We start from the raw sequence: 18,290 nt of genomic DNA on the forward strand, positions 1-18,290 counted from the left end.
AATTAGATATAATTATATGACACTGAAAGTCACTTTTTACTGAAGGCTTCTGCCATACGCTCTGATAAAAAAAACAAATTCTGCAGTGCCATAAAACTACAGAGAAACAGAAGCAATCGTGTGTGTGTTCATTGAACTGCATTCAATCCAGCCCACATAGAGAGAAAACAGAAACAGACTGCTGCTTTGATCTGATGAGATGTGAGCCCAGACATACAGACCACCTCTCATCAGTTCCACATCTCCTTTATAGTAGCATTCCTGCTGCTAGTCTACTGCTGGAGGAAGCCCTCGCCCCAGCTCCACTCTGCCCGCCATCTTTCACTACAGAAGAGGCTCAAATCAATACCTGCCAGTGCATTGGATTTAATGGGCTCCTATAACCAGATCCATCTGGGACACGCCAGTCTGCAGAGCAGGACAACCCCCCCCCCCTTTAAAAAACACTCAACTTTTTTTTTTTACCTGAGTAAAGCAAAACCTCTCTCAGATAAACCAGGAGTCTTGAGAGTTCAGTTAAGTACTAAATGGCACCCTATATAGTGCACTATTGTTTACCAGAGCCATATGGAACCTGACCAAAAGTAGTGCCCTATAAAAGGGGATAGGTAACTATTAGGGACACACAACAATTCTAATATGCTTGCTCACAGTGAGTGGATTGGGCCAGATAGCAATTATAGGTCAGTAGGTGTCCAGGTTCCACTCTAGAAATGTAATCAAGTCTGGAAGACAGATGCCCTTGGTCCTTTATAATAGAATTGACCTGTTATGGGCAGATGAATCAGCAACATGACATTATTATTCTACACAGTGTGGCCAGGGGTACTTCCTGCTTACAGGCTTCAACGATAACACGATGACCATATCTGACCAGACTAACACTATGGAACACATTGGGAACTAGCCTGGTCCCAGATCTTTTATGCTCTTGCCAACTCCATCGCTGTGGGAAAATGTTTTGCGTGATAAGGTGTTGGCATGATAGCATAAACACAATGGCACTCAGACTAATTGGGAAGAGCTAAATAATGGCAGATTTGGAATTGTGTTTGATTTCTGTAAGCTGAAAGTAACCCTGCGTGATGTACGCTATATTACTGAGTCCACCTTAAAAGAGACGCATGGGAGAGAAGGAGAGTGGACGGACTCACCTTGAATATGCCAACCCAGTCCTTCTGGTGTGGTTTGATGAACTGGGTGAGAGTGTAGTGACACTCTAGAGCGGCGTGGGGCAGGTAGCTTTTCCCCACGTTCTGGAAGATGACGTGTGCAAAGTTTGACGTGTCCATGGCACTGCCTACTGATGTCCCGTCCAGGAAGAGAGCCATCGGTCACTCAGCACAGGCTGCATGGGAAGAGGAGGAGGACAACAGAGAGGCATGGGTCACTCAGCACAGGCTGCATGGGAAGAGGAGGAGGACAACAGAGAGGCATGGGTCACTCAGCACAGGCTGCATGGGAAGAGGAGGAGGACAACAGAGAGGCATGGGTCACTCAGCACAGGCTGCATGGGAAGAGGAGGAGGACAACAGAGAGGCATGGGTCACTCAGCACAGGCTGCATGGGAAGAGGAGGAGGACAACAGAGAGGCATGGGTCACTCAGCACAGGCTGCATGGGAAGAGGAGGAGGACAACAGAGAGGCATGGGTCACTCAGCACAGGCTGCATGGGAAGAGGAGGAGGACAACAGAGAGGCATGGGTCACTCAGCACAGGCTGCATGGGAAGAGGTGAAAGGTGACAGCATCTTCTACAAATAACTGCAACAAGGTTTTCAATTCATGGTGTTGTTTTTTTAAAGTTATTTTTTTAAAGCTGAGACGTTTCAACCGTATGTCTTCTTTTAAAGCTGGAGTGTCTTAATATTTCTAAACAAAGCTCAGTCTCCAGAAGGGCAGATGACAGTGGGCCTATTAGTCCGGTACATTCAGTTACGGCTCATTAGTCTGTCATAAAGATATTCATCTCTAGTAGCTGTCTGATAAGCTCATCCCGGACCAGAAATGCCGTCATCAATCTTGTCCATGTAGTTGTTGCCGTGGCGTGCGCGACCACTGTTGTTGCCGCGGTGAATACGACTACTGTTGTTGCCGCGGTGAATACGACTACTGTTGTTGCCGCGGTGAATACGACTACTGTTGTTGCCGCGGTGAATACGACTACTGTTGTTGCCGCGGTGAATACGACTACTGTTGTTGCCGCGGTGAATACGACTACTGTTGTTGCCGCGGTGAATATGACTACTGTTGTTGCCACGGTGAATATGACTACTGTTGTTGCCGTGGTGTGCATGACTACTGTTGTTGCCGTGGCGTGCATGACTATGACACGCTCATCATCCCTGACTAGAGTTGACAAGGGTTGGTCTGTTACGGTCTGTTCCCCAGTTCTTCACAAAACTATGAAGTCAATGACTGAACAAGCAGAATGTTTAACATACCAACATCATAAGTCGATCTGGATAAGAGTGTCTGCTTAGTCACTAAAATGTCAAATGTAATCTAAATGTACCAACAACAAAGGTCTTATCTAAAAATGCAAATCAAATTGGTTAGGACGGTGTTCTTCCTGTGTTTGGCTTTGCAGTGTGGTTGGTTCACACAAAGCAGCAAGGATACCATCTCATTCAGACTGTTCTTATTTAGTAATCCAGATACGGCCTCCAGTTGTTTCATCCGCTGAGACCTCTGAGGAAAGAACCAAACTAAAGGTTGTTTGTATATTTAGACAAAGGACTTGATCAGCGACCACAGTGAGAGAACGTTTCATGTCCAAATGCTATTCCTCATATAGTGAACTATGAAGGGTATAGATTTAGCCTGGCCTAAACTGTCGCCTAAATGTGCTGATGAATTCCTCTGGCCACAACATCTGTCAGCATTTTCCCTGAAACAAGATAAGAGATTCTACATTCCACACTGTTGCAACGAGAAAGAAGTTAACAGTCAAAGGACTTGTGCAAAAATGCTGTCCACAATCTCATTCTCAACAGATAAAAGTTATATCACTGAAGTCTAGCTAAAAGTCTTATAAAACGCATTTATTTAACTAGGCAAGTCACTTAAGAACAAATTCTAATTTACAATGATGGCCTACCAAGAGCCAAAACACCTCATTTGGGGACTGAGACTGGGATAAAAATGTATTGGAGAAAAAAAACACCCATCATGACAAGAGAGACACCACAACACTACATAAAGAAACCTAAAGACCAGACAAGATGAGCAGGAATTTCCAGTCCCTCTGTTCAGTCACAGTGACGTGTTCAGGAAAATGGTACACATGAGAAGTATCTAAGACAACATTGGTAAATAGAGAAAGAAAACACAGGCCAGGGGTTGTAATCTAGACAAAACACACCAATAACACACACCACTTATTCTCTTATTGTCTAAAAACAGGCTCGTACTAAAACATTTCCAAAATTATTCAATTCATCATTACCAGACAATAGCAGAGCATTGTCCGACATGCCAAATGTATGTGACCTAAAAAAAAATAACTGTTATACTGAAATTATACATTTATTATATGGATTGTGATGAGTGACATGAACCTACCTAGTTTGGTTTTACAGGTTGATAGCATCTTTATCTGAACTGTTGACAACCCAGTGCGTGTGTCAGTGAGTGTGTTAGAGCCAAATGAATCACACAATGATGTAACTTTAGGGCTAGCTGACGTTAGTTAATGTAATGGAATTAGAATTAACTGGGCAAGTATCATATGGCTGCCAGACATAAATATAGCCATGTGGCAAAACAAAGAAAAAGGCCTAGCTAAATCGTGTAGTTAAACTAGCATCCTGCTGTAAACTGCTTGTTTAGGCTAGTAATCTAACATATTGCTAGCTAACTCCTTAAATATACATAGCTAGCTATAGGAACAAGCTAGCTAGGCTATCTAGCTAGCTTTAACAGAGATGAAAGACTATTCTCGAAAACGTGATAAGGGGCAAATACTTCAGCCAACCTTGTACTATGTCCTCCCAAGATAGCGCGAGTTGTCCGTCCACCCACCTAGCTAGCTAGTTATCTGTTTGCTGCCCTGGCTTTGTCAGGGACCCTTTGGTTTGGCTAGTTAGCTAGCCAGTTAGTTCGTTAGCTAGCATATCAAGTTACCAGGGCAAGACGAATACATTTTTCAATAGTTGTTATTTTTTATCGACAAGAGCACATAAGATGATAACATACCCATTTGCCATGCTGAAGAGTAGAGGAAAACCAAAGATATTCGTCAAAACTGTTATTGACGCAGTTGCTCGATGTTAAACGCAATGCCCGTCCTCTCTTCCTGGAATAGAATAACAACATAAGCGACATCACTTCCGGAAAAAGACCGTTATTTGTCATGTGGGAATTCCAAACTTGTTACAATGTAACAAATTGTTAACAACGTGTAGCTAACGATCTGAAAAATAATGAATGGCACAATGAATAGATATTTAACTCACTTTCGGTTACAGGAATGAAACTCTGAAATTTGAGTAGGACCCTTCAAACTGGTAGATGTCAATATATTTGGGCCATTTTTAAAAAACCTTTATTCAACTAGGCAAGTCAGTTAAGAACATTTTCTTATTTACAATGACGGCCTAGGAACAGTGGGTTAACTGCCTTGTTCAGGGGCAGAACGACAGATTTGTACCTTGTCAGCTCGAGGATTCGAGCTATTTGATATAAATTTTTAAATGTAACCTTTATTTAACTGGTCAGGTAAGAACAGGTTCTTATTTACAAAGACAGCCTACCCCGGCCAAACCCAGACGACGCGGGGCCAATTGTGCGCCACCCTATGGGACTCCCAATCACGGCCGGATGTGATACAGCCTGGATTCGAACCAGGGAGTGCCTTAGACCGCTGCGCCACTCGGGAGCCGACAGCTGTCAGGCAATCAGCCTTCAGGGCTAGAACCATGTTTATAACAGACCTTATACCAGGGGTATGACAAAACTTGTATTTTTACTGCTCTAATGACGTTGGTAACCAGATTATAATAAATAGCAATTAGGCACCTGCTTTGCATCTTGCATAAGAACAGCCCTTAGCCGTGGTATATTGGCCATATACCACACCCCCTCGGGCCTTATTGCTTAAATAACCTACTATTCCCCATCCCCATCGGATGTTCTTCAAATTCCTCCCATAAGATAATGTTCCATAATATAGCAAAATGTTCCAACATCAGATACTCCTCCCCATAATATTCCGCTACCCCAGATACTGTTCTTCTATAATATAAATTTACTCGATCAGACTTGATATAGTTAGGGGGGGCTTGACATATTTAGGGAAACCCTGACTGCCAAAGCCTGTATGTAACATGACCGTCGTATTATGATACATACAGTACAGTATGCCCCCTATGCCGTTATTATATAGGTTATTTCAAATCACATTTTTATTAGTCACATACACGCGTTTAGCAGATGTCATTGCGGGTGTGGCGAAATGCTTGTATTTGCTGATAACGTTAGGTTTCTTTTGGGTTGAGCTATTGAAAACGCGTTTCCACCGCCTGAGCAGACCATTGAAATTGTATTATTAACTTCTGATTGTGCATTTCAGTGCTAGATGTATGAAATCAGCCATGTCCTTCAAGTTCATGCAGTTCAGATGTCCCGCCCCCACTCTTTCTCATCGCATATAAACCCGGGTAAACGGCTTTGCGATTGGACAGAAAACGTGCCATTTACAACCCACCTAATTATGTCACGCTGAATTCGTCGTCAGAAAGGAAAGAAGCATGGCCGCTGTTTTAAGGGGGTCTCGGACCTTATGGGGAAGGAGCATCAAACATGTTGACTTTACTTTGGGTAAGGAGTTTAAAAATATAACAAAAATATGTCTACCATCAATGTTGAGGACCTGTTTGATGACCATTCCCGTCTATGACACAAAAGGCACCGCTGTGTGCAAAATCAACGTTGAACAAAAGTTGATTAGCATTGGCTATTGTGGCTCGCTCACTTCTGCTAGCGTTAGTTTGCTGAAATGGCTAGCTAGCTAAAGTCATGGGACGTTGGTTGATCAAAACATTTGTTGTTTATCAAGACGACCGACAGCCAACACCAGCAAATGTTCTTATCAAAGGTGTGTCAGTGTGCATCTCGCACAAGTAACAAGTTGAGGGTCAAGTCAAATCCCACAGCTCTTGTCAGCAAGTCAGTCATTAGCCAAGCGAGTTCTGTATTGAATAGGGTGATTGTTTGCACAAATATTGTCAATTATAATGTCACGCCTTCTGTAGATGTATGCTGTACTGTACACGTGTTTGTTATAGACTCTTCCGTGATTCTAGTAATAGCTTGTAGCTCAGTGGTTCCCAACCTTTTCCAGTTACTGTACAACTGTATTTTCCTCCCCCGGGATGTCTTTTACCAATAGACCAAGTACCCCCAGGGGTCCTAATACCCCCAGGTTGGGAACCACTGCTTCAGCTTATCAACCAGCTCTCATGCACAATGGAAGGAAAGGAAAAGAGGGTGAGTGAGGCCAGTTCAGGTCATTGAGATGTAGCCCAGCCATAGCTAGTCTGTTCTGCTGCATGTCTGTATTACATCTCTTCTCATACCAGTGCTGTGCCCCTACTGTCCTCAAGGTAGCTCAACTCTTACCTTGATAACCCAACCTACTGTCCTCAAGGTAGCACAACTCTTACCTTGATAACCCAACCCACTGTCCAAGCCGGTAGCTAAACTCTTACCATGATAACCCAACCCACTGTCCTCGCCGGTAGTTCAACTCTTACCATGATAACCCAGCCTACTGTCCTCAAGGTAGCTAAACTCTTACCATGATAACCCAACCCACTGTCCTCGCCGGTAGCTCAACTCTTACCTTGATAACCCAACCCACTGTCCTCGCCGGTAGCTCAACTCTTACCTTGATAACCCAACCCACTGTCCTCGCCGGTAGCTCAACTCTTACCTTGATAACCCAACCCACTGTCCTCAAGGTAGCTCAACTCTTACCATGATAACCCAACCCACTGTCCTCAAGGTAGCTAAACTCTTACCATGATAACCCAACCCACTGTCCTCAAGGTAGCTAAACTCTTACCATGATAACCCAACCCACTGTCCTCAAGGTAGCTCAACTCTTACCTTGATAACCCAACCCACTGTCCTCGCCGGTAGCACAACTCTTACCTTGATAACCCAACCCACTGTCCTCGCCGGTAGTTCAACTCTTACCATGATAACCCAGCCTACTGTCCTCAAGGTAGCTAAACTCTTACCATGATAACCCAACCCACTGTCCAAGCCGGTAGCTAAACTCTTACCATGATAACCCAACCCACTGTCCTCGCCGGTAGCTCAACTCTTACCTTGATAACCCAGCTTACTGTCCTCGCCGGTAGTTCAACTCTTACCATGATAACCCAACCCACTGTCCTCGCCGGTAGCTCAACCCTTACCATGATAACCCAGCCTACTGTCCTCAAGGTAGTTCAACTCTTACCTTGATAACCCAGCCTTGTGAAAAACGTGACCTCGTAGCTCTCAAACTCTAGGCGGCATTCTCCCTACAGTTTTCAGTGGTTAGCTTCGCCCACGACTGGCTTGTGTCAACTACAATCCCGACGCTGTGTTTTCACGTTTAGAAACGTTAATAATTATCGCTTGCAAAACAATAATCGCGGCTTTTGAAGCATGGCCCTTACATCAGCGAGACAGAATCCTAAATATAAAAAGTTGCTCTTGCTGTAGCAGGTTTGCACAGATACGCTGGCACACAGGTGTTCGGAGAATGCTAGATAGCTAATTAGCGTAGGTGGTCGCCTGTCTTCTGTCTGTTTTCTGTTCAAAAGGGCTGTAACATGGAGATATGGCTATGTTGGAACACTAACCTTTATAAAGGTGTGTATAAATGTATCCATAAAAAAAAAATATATATATATTCTCGTTGATATGAAATAACATTTATGCTTCCAAAACCATACCGCAAGCGATGTGTTAATATTCAGACTGAGCGTCTGGGCGCTTAACAAAACTCCCCCATACAGAAGACTACTTTCTCCAATGACTCTGATGTGTAATGGAACTGAGTCATGATTAAGGGCCAGTGACCTTCATTGCAATGGCAGTAGGTCTACCACACAAGACCGGGGTTGCTTCCCAACAATCTCTCGGCGTATGCTCTTGTTCACGTCCCTTCATGGAATTGACTGGCACTGGTACATGGAAACTCCCTCTAGCCCATGCCTACACCATTCTAATGCCTTTCCATTTGTGGGAGGACACAGTTCAGGAGGAAGTAGAGATTATTGAGACGCAGCCATGGGGTTTTGTGTGCTGCAGTTTGTGTGTGTGGTAGTAGCCTTGTGCCGCGTTCAAATGCTAGTCGGAACTCTGACATTTACAACTTGCTGATTCGTTGCACGTGTATGACTAAAATCAGTTAGCGAGTCGTACATTTCTGAGTTTCCTAGTTCCAACTAGGAAGTGAACGCGGCGTCAGTCCAACAGTGGCAGGTCAGGTGTCTTTCCACTGAAGCCACTATAAAGATTGGCTGGGAGAGCCAGCCATGTGAGAGACCTGTAGCCTGGATGACTGCCCCCCCCTTTCTCTCACACATTTACACACCACAGTTTATTTATAAGATGCCCTTTGGCCAATACATCTCTACTTTCAGCCTTCATACTTGTGTTTTTATAGGAAATGGTGAATGAGTTCACTACCTGTTTACTTCTTTGATATGCAATTATCGTGTTAGCATTTGCTTGACTTTGGCACTACAAGGGCTACAGTGGGTTTTCATATCAAATGGTTTAGGATTTGAAATTAAATTCATTCTCAGAAAAAAATGAATGTCTGGAATCAATGTAGAAATGTATGGCCAACTTTCCTTGGTCGTATTTAGTTTTATCAAGCTTGCCTCTGCCATTACCCACTTCGATATAGTATACAGGTCTTGGGTAACTATTGATAGGGCTGGGTTATGTTTGGATTTCATTAAACCAGAACGGCAAGGCCTAGATTAGAAGTGTCCTGGCTGTTTCAATGGACTAGGGAGCCTTTTAACAGCATTTTGCAAGAGACTATAGTTTTTCACATTCTGACAATTTATTTTTATTAGTGAAGGCCTACACAGAAAAGCTTTAGCTGTCTCAGCTTGGCTGAAAGGATAACAAAAGGCTTCTGGTAGTAGTCTATTCTCATTACAAGTTGTTCCTGGGGTGGATTAGGAACCAAAAAGGGAGGGACCTAGGCCTACCTGAACTTGTCCAATAAGAAACACTAGTTTTCTTTTGGAATGTTTCGCTACAGATTGCACCGGTTTGCACTGATGAATACACCCTTGTACCTCCCAGTCTCCAGCAGGTCCATGGCCTCTAAGACCCAGGTGGGTTTCATCGGCCTGGGGAACATGGGAAAACCCATGGCCAAGAACTTACTGAAGCACGGATACCCCGTCATCGCCACTGACGTCTTCCCTGAGTCCTGCAAAGAACTGCAAGAGTTGGGTGCCCAGGTGGGACAAAAAAAACTTGCTTGTTTGCTAATGGCAGCGCATTGGGGGAAATGCACCGGCTGATGGCATGCCATAGCTCTCTGATGTGATGTCAGCTGGTAGGGGCTCAAAACACAAACAAAATACCAGGACTAAAAATAATCTATTGTAGATGGATGGAACCACTTAAATGAGTGTCCAAGCAAACTGAGTCCATCATAAGATTTTACTCTCGTCATTGCCGATCTACTTCTTAATTGAATCCTAATGGTTGTGCTTGCCTGGGGTGTAGCTTATTCATTAGGCACCAACAGACTAAAACAGGGAGGGACTACCTGAACTTGTCCAATAGGAAACACTAGTTTTTGTATTTGAAACATTTTGCTACGGCGTGCCCTAATGAATAAAGCCCTGTTTTGTCAGATTGTGGATAACCCTGCAGAGGTGGCAGACCAGACAGACCGCATCGTCACCATGCTGCCCTCCAGTCCCAACGTCATCGAGGTTTACACTGGGCCCAACGGTATCCTCAAGTAAGATCCCTTGCTCTCGATTACTCACTGGCTATGTCCCAAATGGCTCTCTGTTCCCTTTATAGTGCACTACTTTTGACCAGAGTCCTAATACAAGATTCAAGTCCAAGTCACTTAGCTATCTGTCTTTAACAGAAACCCTTCAGACTGTTGTTTTAAACAATAAGGTGGGTACTTTACTGTTCTACAGGAAGGTTAAGAAAGGCTCGCTACTCATTGACTCCAGCACCATCGACCCAGCCGTTTCCAAGGAGATGGCCGTGGCCGCGGAGAAGATGGGGGCAGTTTTTATGGACGCGCCTGTGTCAGGAGGTAAGGACTAATACAGGCTTTGTTCCAAATGGCTCAGCAGTCTAAGGCACTGCTTCTCAGTGCAAAAGGCATCACTACAGTCCCTGGTTCGAATCCAGGCTGTATCACATCCGGCCGTGATTGGGAGTCCCATAACGCGGTGCACAATTGGCCCAGCGTCGTCTAGGTAGGCCGTCATTGTAAATAAGTATTTGTTCTTAACTGACTTGCCTAATTAAATAACAAAACATATGTAGATAAATATAGTGCACTTCTTTTGACCCGGGCCCATAGGAATAGAGTGCAATTTGGGATGCAGAATTTCCTTGGGGGTCTCTGCTGCAATCTGAGAGGACCAGCCTCTCCACTCCCTAATTGTTGAAATGGACCAGATTTAGTAGATGGAGCTCTCTAGCACATTTGTGGCCCATGATGTGGATTATTTCAGAACCCAGCATCTGGAGTTTGACCCGATGACCCTTCCACACAAATGCTCCGTTCTCAGATCCCAGCAGCTCGAAAAGCTCTATTTGTGCCCCCCCTTTTCTGAAAACGTGGTTTTTAAAGTCTACTACCAGTGCATCTCTCTCTCATAGCACAACTTCGCAACAATTACACATCTTTTTACTGCAAACCAATTGACCAAGTTATATAAAGAGAACCATCTCCGTCATGATCATATGTGTACTCATGTCTCTGTTGCCACACGTGTATCTCTGTGAATTCCACTGGGAGGAAGACTGCTTTTGTATTTCTCCTGACAACCTGGTGAATACCCAGGACAGCAGACTCCCATGTGGGCCTTGGTTCAGGTTAAAATGGCCGACACGGGATCATTTCCTTTCATGTGACAAAATTGTGAATCCATTCAGTCTCTGCTTCTCATATAGATGGTTCAGTCTGGGTTATAGAAAGTACCTTACCTACCTGACAGCCTGGGTCATGAGGAGGACCTACCTGACAGCCTGGGTCATGAGGAGGAGGACCTACCTGATAGCCTGGGTCATGAGGAGGAGGACCTACCTGACAGCCTGGGTCATGAGGAGGAGGAGGACCTACCTGACAGCCTGGGTCATGAGGAGGAGGAGGACCTACCTGACAGCCTGGGTCATGAGGAGGAGGAGGACCTACCTGACAGCCTGGGTCATGAGGAGGAGGAGGACCTACCTGACAGCCTGGGTCATGAGGAGGAGGAGGACCTACCTGACAGCCTGGGCCATGAGGAGGAGGAGGACCTACCTGACAGCCTGGGTCATGAGGAGGAGGAGGACCTACCTGACAGCCTGGGTCATGAGGAGGAGGAGGACCTACCTGACAGCCTGGGTCATGAGGAGGAGGAGGACCTACCTGACAGCCTGGGTCATGAGGAGGAGGAGGACCTACCTGACAGCCTGGGTCATGAGGAGGAGGAGGACCTACCTGACAGCCTGGGTCATGAGGAGGAGGAGGACCTACCTGACAGCCTGGGTCATGAGGAGGAGGAGGAGGACCTACCTGACAGCCTGGGTCATGAGGAGGAGGAGGAGGACCTACCTGACAGCCTGGGTCATGAGGAGGAGGAGGAGGACCTACCTGACAGCCTGGGTCATGAGGAGGAGGAGGAGGACCTACCTGACAGCCTGGGTCATGAGGAGGAGGAGGAGGACCTACCTGACAGCCTGGGTCATGAGGAGGAGGAGGAGGACCTACCTGACAGCCTGGGTCATGAGGAGGAGGAGGAGGACCTACCTGACAGCCTGGGTCATGAGGAGGAGGAGGAGGAGGACCTACCTGACAGCCTGGGTCATGAGGAGGAGGAGGAGGACCTACCTGACAGCCTGGGTCATGAGGAGGAGGACCTACCTGACAGCCTGGGTCATGAGGAGGAGGACCTACCTGACAGCCTGGGTCATGAGGAGGAGGACCTACCTGACAGCCTGGGTCATGAGGAGAACCTACCTGACAGCCTGGGTCATGAGGAGGACCTACCTGACAGCCTGGGTCATGAGGAGGACCTACCTGACAGCCTGGGTCATGAGGAGGACCTACCTGACAGCCTGGGTCATGGGGAGGAGGACCTACCTGACAGCCTGGGTCATGGGGAGGAGGACCTACCTGACAGCCTGGGTCATGGGGAGGAGGACCTACCTGACAGCCTGGGTCATGAGGAGGAGGACCTACCTGACAGCCTGGGTCATGGGGAGGAGGACCTACCTGACAGCCTGGGTCATGGGGAGGAGGACCTACCTGACAGCCTGGGTCATGGGGAGGAGGACCTACCTGACAGCCTGGGTCATGGGGAGGAGGACCTACCTGACAGCCTGGGTCATGGGGAGGAGGACCTACCTGACAGCCTGGGTCATGGGGAGGAGGACCTACCTGACAGCCTGGGTCATGGGGAGGAGGACCTACCTGACAGCCTGGGTCATGGGGAGGAGGACCTACCTGACAGCCTGGGTCATGGGGAGGAGGACCTACCTGACAGCCTGGGTCATGGGGAGGAGGACCTACCTGACAGCCTGGGTCATGGGGAGGAGGACCTACCTGACAGCCTGGGTCATGGGGAGGAGGACCTACCTGACAGCCTGGGTCATGGGGAGGAGGACCTACCTGACAGCCTGGGTCATGGGGAGGAGGACCTACCTGACAGCCTGGGTCATGGGGAGGAGGACCTACCTGACAGCCTGGGTCATGGGGAGGAGGACCTACCTGACAGCCTGGGTCATGGGGAGGAGGACCTACCTGACAGCCTGGGTCATGGGGAGGAGGACCTACCTGACAGCCTGGGTCATGGGGAGGAGGACCTACCTGACAGCCTGGGTCATGGGGAGGAGGACCTACCTGACAGCCTGGGTCATGGGGAGGAGGACCTACCTGACAGCCTGGGTCATGGGGAGGAGGACCTACCTGACAGCCTGGGTCATGGGGAGGAGGACCTACCTGACAGCCTGGGTCATGGGGAGGAGGACCTACCTGACAGCCTGGGTCATGGGGAGGAGGACCTACCTGACAGCCTGGGTCATGGGGAGGAGGACCTACCTGACAGCCTGGGTCATGGGGAGGAGGACCTACCTGACAGCCTGGGTCATGGGGAGGAGGACCTACCTGACAGCCTGGGTCATGGGGAGGAGGACCTACCTGACAGCCTGGGTCATGGGGAGGAGGACCTACCTGACAGCCTGGGTCATGGGGAGGAGGACCTACCTGACAGCCTGGGTCATGGGGAGGAGGACCTACCTGACAGCCTGGGTCATGGGGAGGAGGACCTACCTGACAGCCTGGGTCATGGGGAGGAGGACCTACCTGACAGCCTGGGTCATGGGGAGGAGGACCTACCTGACAGCCTGGGTCATGGGGAAGATGAGGAAGAGCCCTACTGGCCTTCAGAAAGGCTCCAAGCTGTAAAACACTATCACAGTCTTCAGGGGAAACTCATACACTGTTTGTTTGAACTCAGCCTTTTAACTTGAGGAAAGCCACTTTGAGTTGATGTTGGCATATTTTACCATCAGGCCCTAAAGATTAGTAATGATTTATACGCATCCTTCCTGTGGCAGTGCTCTTGGATTAAGGCTGTCCAGCTTCCCACGTTGAACTTGGGTGGCTGCAGGTCACAGAGGTGTGTGTTTGGTTAGAGTCAAGTATTGCAGCATGTTACTACCTTGATACTGTGCTGGAATGCCTGTGGTTGAACATGTAATCTGTGGTCAGAAAACTGAAACCTCTCGTGTGTGTGGTGGGGGAGACAAAAGGAGTTGCATGGTCGTAATAGAGCACAGGGGAATGTGATGAGACTGGTGTCATTGTTACCCAGATGATGGTACTGTAACCAAGACTTGAGCCTTTGATCAGGAGACCGCACCAAACCCCCGGAGAGACCGCACCAAACCCCCGGAGAGACCGCACCAAACCCCCGGAGAGACCGCACCAAACCCCCGGAGAGACCGCACCAAACCCCCGGAGAGACCGCACCAAACCCCCGGGGAGACCGCACCAAACCCCCGGGGAGACCGCACCAAACCCCCGGGGAGACCGCACCAAACCCCCGGGGAGACCGCACCAAACCCCCGGGGAGACCGCACCAAACCAAACCCCCGGGGAGACCGCACCAAACCAAACCCCCGGGGAGACCGCACCAAACCAAACCCCCGGGGAGACCGCACCAAACCAAACCCCCGGGGAGACCGCACCAAACCAAACCCCCGGGGAGACCGCACCAAACCAAACCCCCGGGGAGACCGCACCAAACCAAACCCCCGGGGAGACCGCACCAAACCAAACCCCCGGGGAGACCGCACATCATGTTTAGAACTTCCAGCTCTGCTTGTTCTGAATCCAGCAAGGAGCTTTGCTGTAGCCCAGTATGGACATATCCAGAATACCTTCTCCAACCCAGACTTACTTTGTAGTATTATTTAGTGAGATGGTCTATAATCAGGCTGTTTCCCTGTGCTTTTGAGAGACCTCTGGTTCTCTGTCCTTCATGTGTTGCCTCTTCCAGCCAGAGCCCACAGTGCGTCAGAGAGGTTTGGCAGCAGACTCACTGTTGGAAGGAATGCCTTGTTTTCTGGAGCAATAATAGGAAAGCCACACAACCTGGGATGCAGCCCAAATGGGCCCCTGTTCCCTATATAGTGCACTACTGTTGACCAGAGCCCACAGGGAGCTAGTTAAAAGTAGTGCACAATATAGGGGGGTAGGGTTCTATTTTGGAACGCTCCCCTGCTGTCAGCGTAGTCATCATACAATAACCTAGTCCCAAATCCAGTCATTACGACACAGAAAAATACTATTGTTTTCTTATACATTTTAATTGAAATCAATTAGACTTGTATGTAAAGCCTTGGGAAATGTTTATCATGAAAGACTACTGTGCTGACTGGAATGAAAACGTTTGACCACAGAACTCTAGCTACGTAGCCACCAACAAACACATTCACTGTAATACATGTCCTTAGAGACTCCGTAATTTGTGTGTATTGGTTCCCAGGCTGTGGGAGATGGCAGAGATGCAGTTGTCACACACACACACACACACTGCTCATTATTATGGCAGAGAGACCGAGGGCCTGTAACTTTGGCAACAGAAATGAAAGGGTTGCATTTTTATCTACGCATTTTGGGGCTGTGTAGCTTAAGTTTTTAATGCATTTAAGAAAATCTCCCCACTTTTCTTTTTTTTAACTGGTTACCCCACATTTGTCATGGGATTTGAGACATCTCTTTCTCTCAGCCAGCTTTTTGCTGCCACTTCATTTTGTCTAAATATGTTTAGCTCCCTTTACTTTCCCCACAACCTTATGTTTGACTGAGTATGAAACTATTGCTATGGAAATAATCCACAAGCCTAGGGCTTGCCTCATTTTTCATTTCAGTTGATTTTATGTGGAATTACTTTCTCAGCCAAACTTGGTGAGAGAAGGTTGGGTGTTTGACAAGGGAACAAGCTGTTGTTTAGTAAAGTGCTCTGTAGATTTGCATCAATCTTTCTGTGATTACCTCATAACAGTTTTGAGAAGCAACAGCAGTGACTGACATACTATTGTAATGAAACCGCCATGTTTTAGAAGTGTGCTTGTCTGGCGCGCGCTATGTACCCAAATGTACAACGTTTCCACTTCATCAGATATTCTCAAGTTTAGGATGTTCATCTCACCCTCCTTTTCTCCAGGTGTGGGGGCTGCCAGCTCAGGGAAGCTGACCTTCATGGTGGGGGGAGTAGAGGAGGAGTTTACTGCGGCCCAGGAGCTGCTGACCTGTATGGGAGCCAACGTGGTGTACTGTGGGGCCGTCGGCACTGGACAGGTAGTCATACACATTTACATGACCTGTCTCAAATGGCCCCCAGGAGAAATTAGTGTTAAGTGCCTTTTCACCAAGTCGGTGCAGGGATTCAAACCAGCGACCTTTTTGTTACTGACCCAATGCTCTTAACCGCTAGGCTACCTGTCCCCGAGGCCTTGGTCAAAGGTAAAACACTTTAGGGAATAGGGTGCCATTGGGGATACACACATTACATTCCTACTAGCAGCATTATGGGAGGATTATTCCAAAACGACATGGGATGTAACCAGGAGACTGTTTGTTACAGGCAGCCAAAATCTGCAACAATATGCTGCTGGCGATTGGCATGATCGGGACCTCGGAGACCATGAACCTTGGCATCCGGTTGAGTATTCCTAATGCATTCACAGCAGAGAACGCATCTCCAACAAAATGTCTTGTTGCACTTAACGCTTGTTGAACAGAACCATGCTGTGAGTATCGTACAGATCTGTAACACTACCACTATAGTCACGCAAAGGAACTATCCAATGGAAAAGCTCCTTTTGTTTTTTATAAAGCTGCTACTCTTTCAACTGTCTACATGTTGTCTCTGACTCGTCCTTTACTTGTAGTTATGACTAACCAGCAGTCAGAGAAATGCCACACGGTAAACAGTAACCCACCTTAAACTTGTAAAATGTTTCTGTTTTAATGCTTGTGATTTCCTGGCCCCTGGCAGACTAGGTCTGGACCCTAAGCTACTGGCTAAGATCCTGAACATGAGTTCAGGCCGCTGCTGGTCCAGTGACACCTACAACCCTGTACCTGGTGTCATGGAGGGAGTCCCCTCTGGAAACAACTACCAGGGAGGCTTCGGGACCCAACTCATGGCCAAGGTGGGTCTCCCGTTTACTTCATCCCTCTCCTCTCTCTCTCGACGTTTAGTACACAAATGTTTGAGTGTCACAGAAGCTGATTCTTCCATTTCCTGTGACTTTATTTTAGTTAATACTATTGACAGAGACATTAACTTTCATGTAACTCGAAAGAGATTGACATGTTTTAACTGTGTACAACAAGCGGTGATGGCAGAGGGCTAATGAGTGTTTCTCCTCTTCAGGACCTGGGGCTAGCCCAGACTACAGCCACCAACACCAAGACCCCTGTCCCTCTGGGCTCCCTGGCCCACCAGATATACCGCATGATGTGTGCTCGGGGCTACGCCGGTAAAGACTTCTCCTCTGTCTTCCAGTTCCTGCGGGAGGATGAGGACAAGGAGGGCCAATAGGGGCGGGGGAACAGTACCTCCCCCCCCCCATCCATAGCTTCACCAGGGTCTATTCCATACAAGACTACTACCATGTAGTTGGGGTGTCGGTTTGCCCCCCCCCTCTCCCCAGGACTTGTCAAGATGTGTGTATTGGGTCAAAGCCAAGAGAATACAGCCAGCCGTGATGTGACAGATCATCTCAGCACAGTACTAGACTACACTGTGTCTGTAAGATGGGAGTCGTGTTGCCTCTGTGATCCTGCCTTTTGTTAAAGTAGCTTTCTTTTAATGTTTTAGATGGCTAGGCTAGAAGACAGTGGATGTTTTGAGGTGTGGGGAGGCTCTCCAAAGTCACTGTCACTCAGTAGGCTGACTAACCACTACAGCTATCACCATGACGATATCGGTGCTACCTTAGCACACGTCGTCATGGAAAGCAGACCCAAGCGTTGTCAAGGAAATGACCCGCGTTATACTTGTTAACGACCACACTCACTCGTCAACAATAGACCACTAAGACTTCAGATGATTCTTAGTTCTAGTCGCCACTCACCTCACTGCAACGTCACGTGTGTTGATCCTGATCATTGATTTGTTTTTCTCTTCCTGTGGTGGTTTTATTTACTCTTGACATGTGGAGGGATAGAATGTTCCGGTGTTATTTGTATGTGTTTTATTGTTTAATAAAAGGTGAGAGATTATATGTATGTTTCCTTCCAGTGATATTGGATTGCTTTTTGACCCACAACTCTAAAGCCTTGCACCGGTGTCTGTACTGTCTGTTAGCAGGAGGAAGACAAGGTGCCTGATGAGACTGATCTAGATAATTGCATCATTCTATATTTTTATTAAGCTCCTCGTTAGAGGGTAAGCACTTTTTAAAGTTTTGCATCACGGTACAAATATGTATTCTATCAAAGATGTCTGAGGTGTTTACTAAGCTGTCCCACATACTTACATTCATGTCTGTAGGTGACTGCTTTTCTTTTGG

The 18,290-nt window shown here is 47.4% G+C and overlaps 2 protein-coding genes across 5 annotated transcripts in view; one reads left to right on the top strand and one right to left on the bottom strand.

The window, feature by feature from the left end:
- The window catches only part of LOC100380771 (tax1-binding protein 1 homolog B), a 31,195-nt gene extending 26,856 nt beyond the window's left edge, over positions 1-4,339 (bottom strand). For 2 of the 4 annotated variants that reach the window (XM_082975821.1, XM_082975818.1), the window contains exons 1-2: positions 4,197-4,339; positions 1,155-1,348 (exon numbers count right to left, since the gene is read on the bottom strand). In XM_082975821.1, coding sequence (XP_082831947.1) covers positions 1,155-1,331 — 177 coding nt within the window. In that variant the 5' untranslated portion in view covers positions 1,332-1,348; positions 4,197-4,339. Of the gene's footprint in view, positions 1-1,154; positions 1,349-3,563; positions 3,588-3,975; positions 3,994-4,196 lie in introns of those variants that run through there. The other 2 variants (XM_082975820.1, XM_082975819.1) reach the window with 2 other exon arrangements.
- A 1,323-nt stretch (positions 4,340-5,662) lies between these two features.
- Positions 5,663-18,002, top strand: LOC106596865 (3-hydroxyisobutyrate dehydrogenase, mitochondrial). The gene is made up of 8 exons (XM_045719195.2): positions 5,663-5,819; positions 9,321-9,481; positions 9,884-9,993; positions 10,184-10,305; positions 15,935-16,068; positions 16,355-16,431; positions 16,769-16,925; positions 17,150-18,002. The coding sequence occupies exons 1-8, from the start codon at positions 5,750-5,752 to the stop codon at positions 17,315-17,317; spliced, it is 999 nt and encodes a 332-aa protein (XP_045575151.2). The 5' UTR covers positions 5,663-5,749; the 3' UTR covers positions 17,318-18,002.
- The last annotated feature ends 288 nt before the right edge of the window (positions 18,003-18,290 follow it).

This window comes from Salmo salar, chromosome 05 (assembly GCF_965601325.2).
Source record: "Salmo salar chromosome 05, fSalSal1, whole genome shotgun sequence".
Taxonomy (NCBI): Eukaryota; Metazoa; Chordata; class Actinopteri; order Salmoniformes; family Salmonidae; genus Salmo; species Salmo salar.

Bases quoted from the DNA above. Each gene is read 5' to 3' on its own strand.
- LOC106596865 (XM_045719195.2), top strand. From the start codon at position 5,750: ATGGCCGCTGTTTTAAGGGGGTCTCGGACCTTATGGGGAAGGAGCATC. The intron at 9,482-9,883 runs GTGGGACAAAAA...CTGTTTTGTCAG, and splicing joins TGCAAGAGTTGGGTGCCCAG to ATTGTGGATAACCCTGCAGA. The intron at 16,432-16,768 runs GTTGAGTATTCC...GGCCCCTGGCAG, and splicing joins ACCATGAACCTTGGCATCCG to ACTAGGTCTGGACCCTAAGC.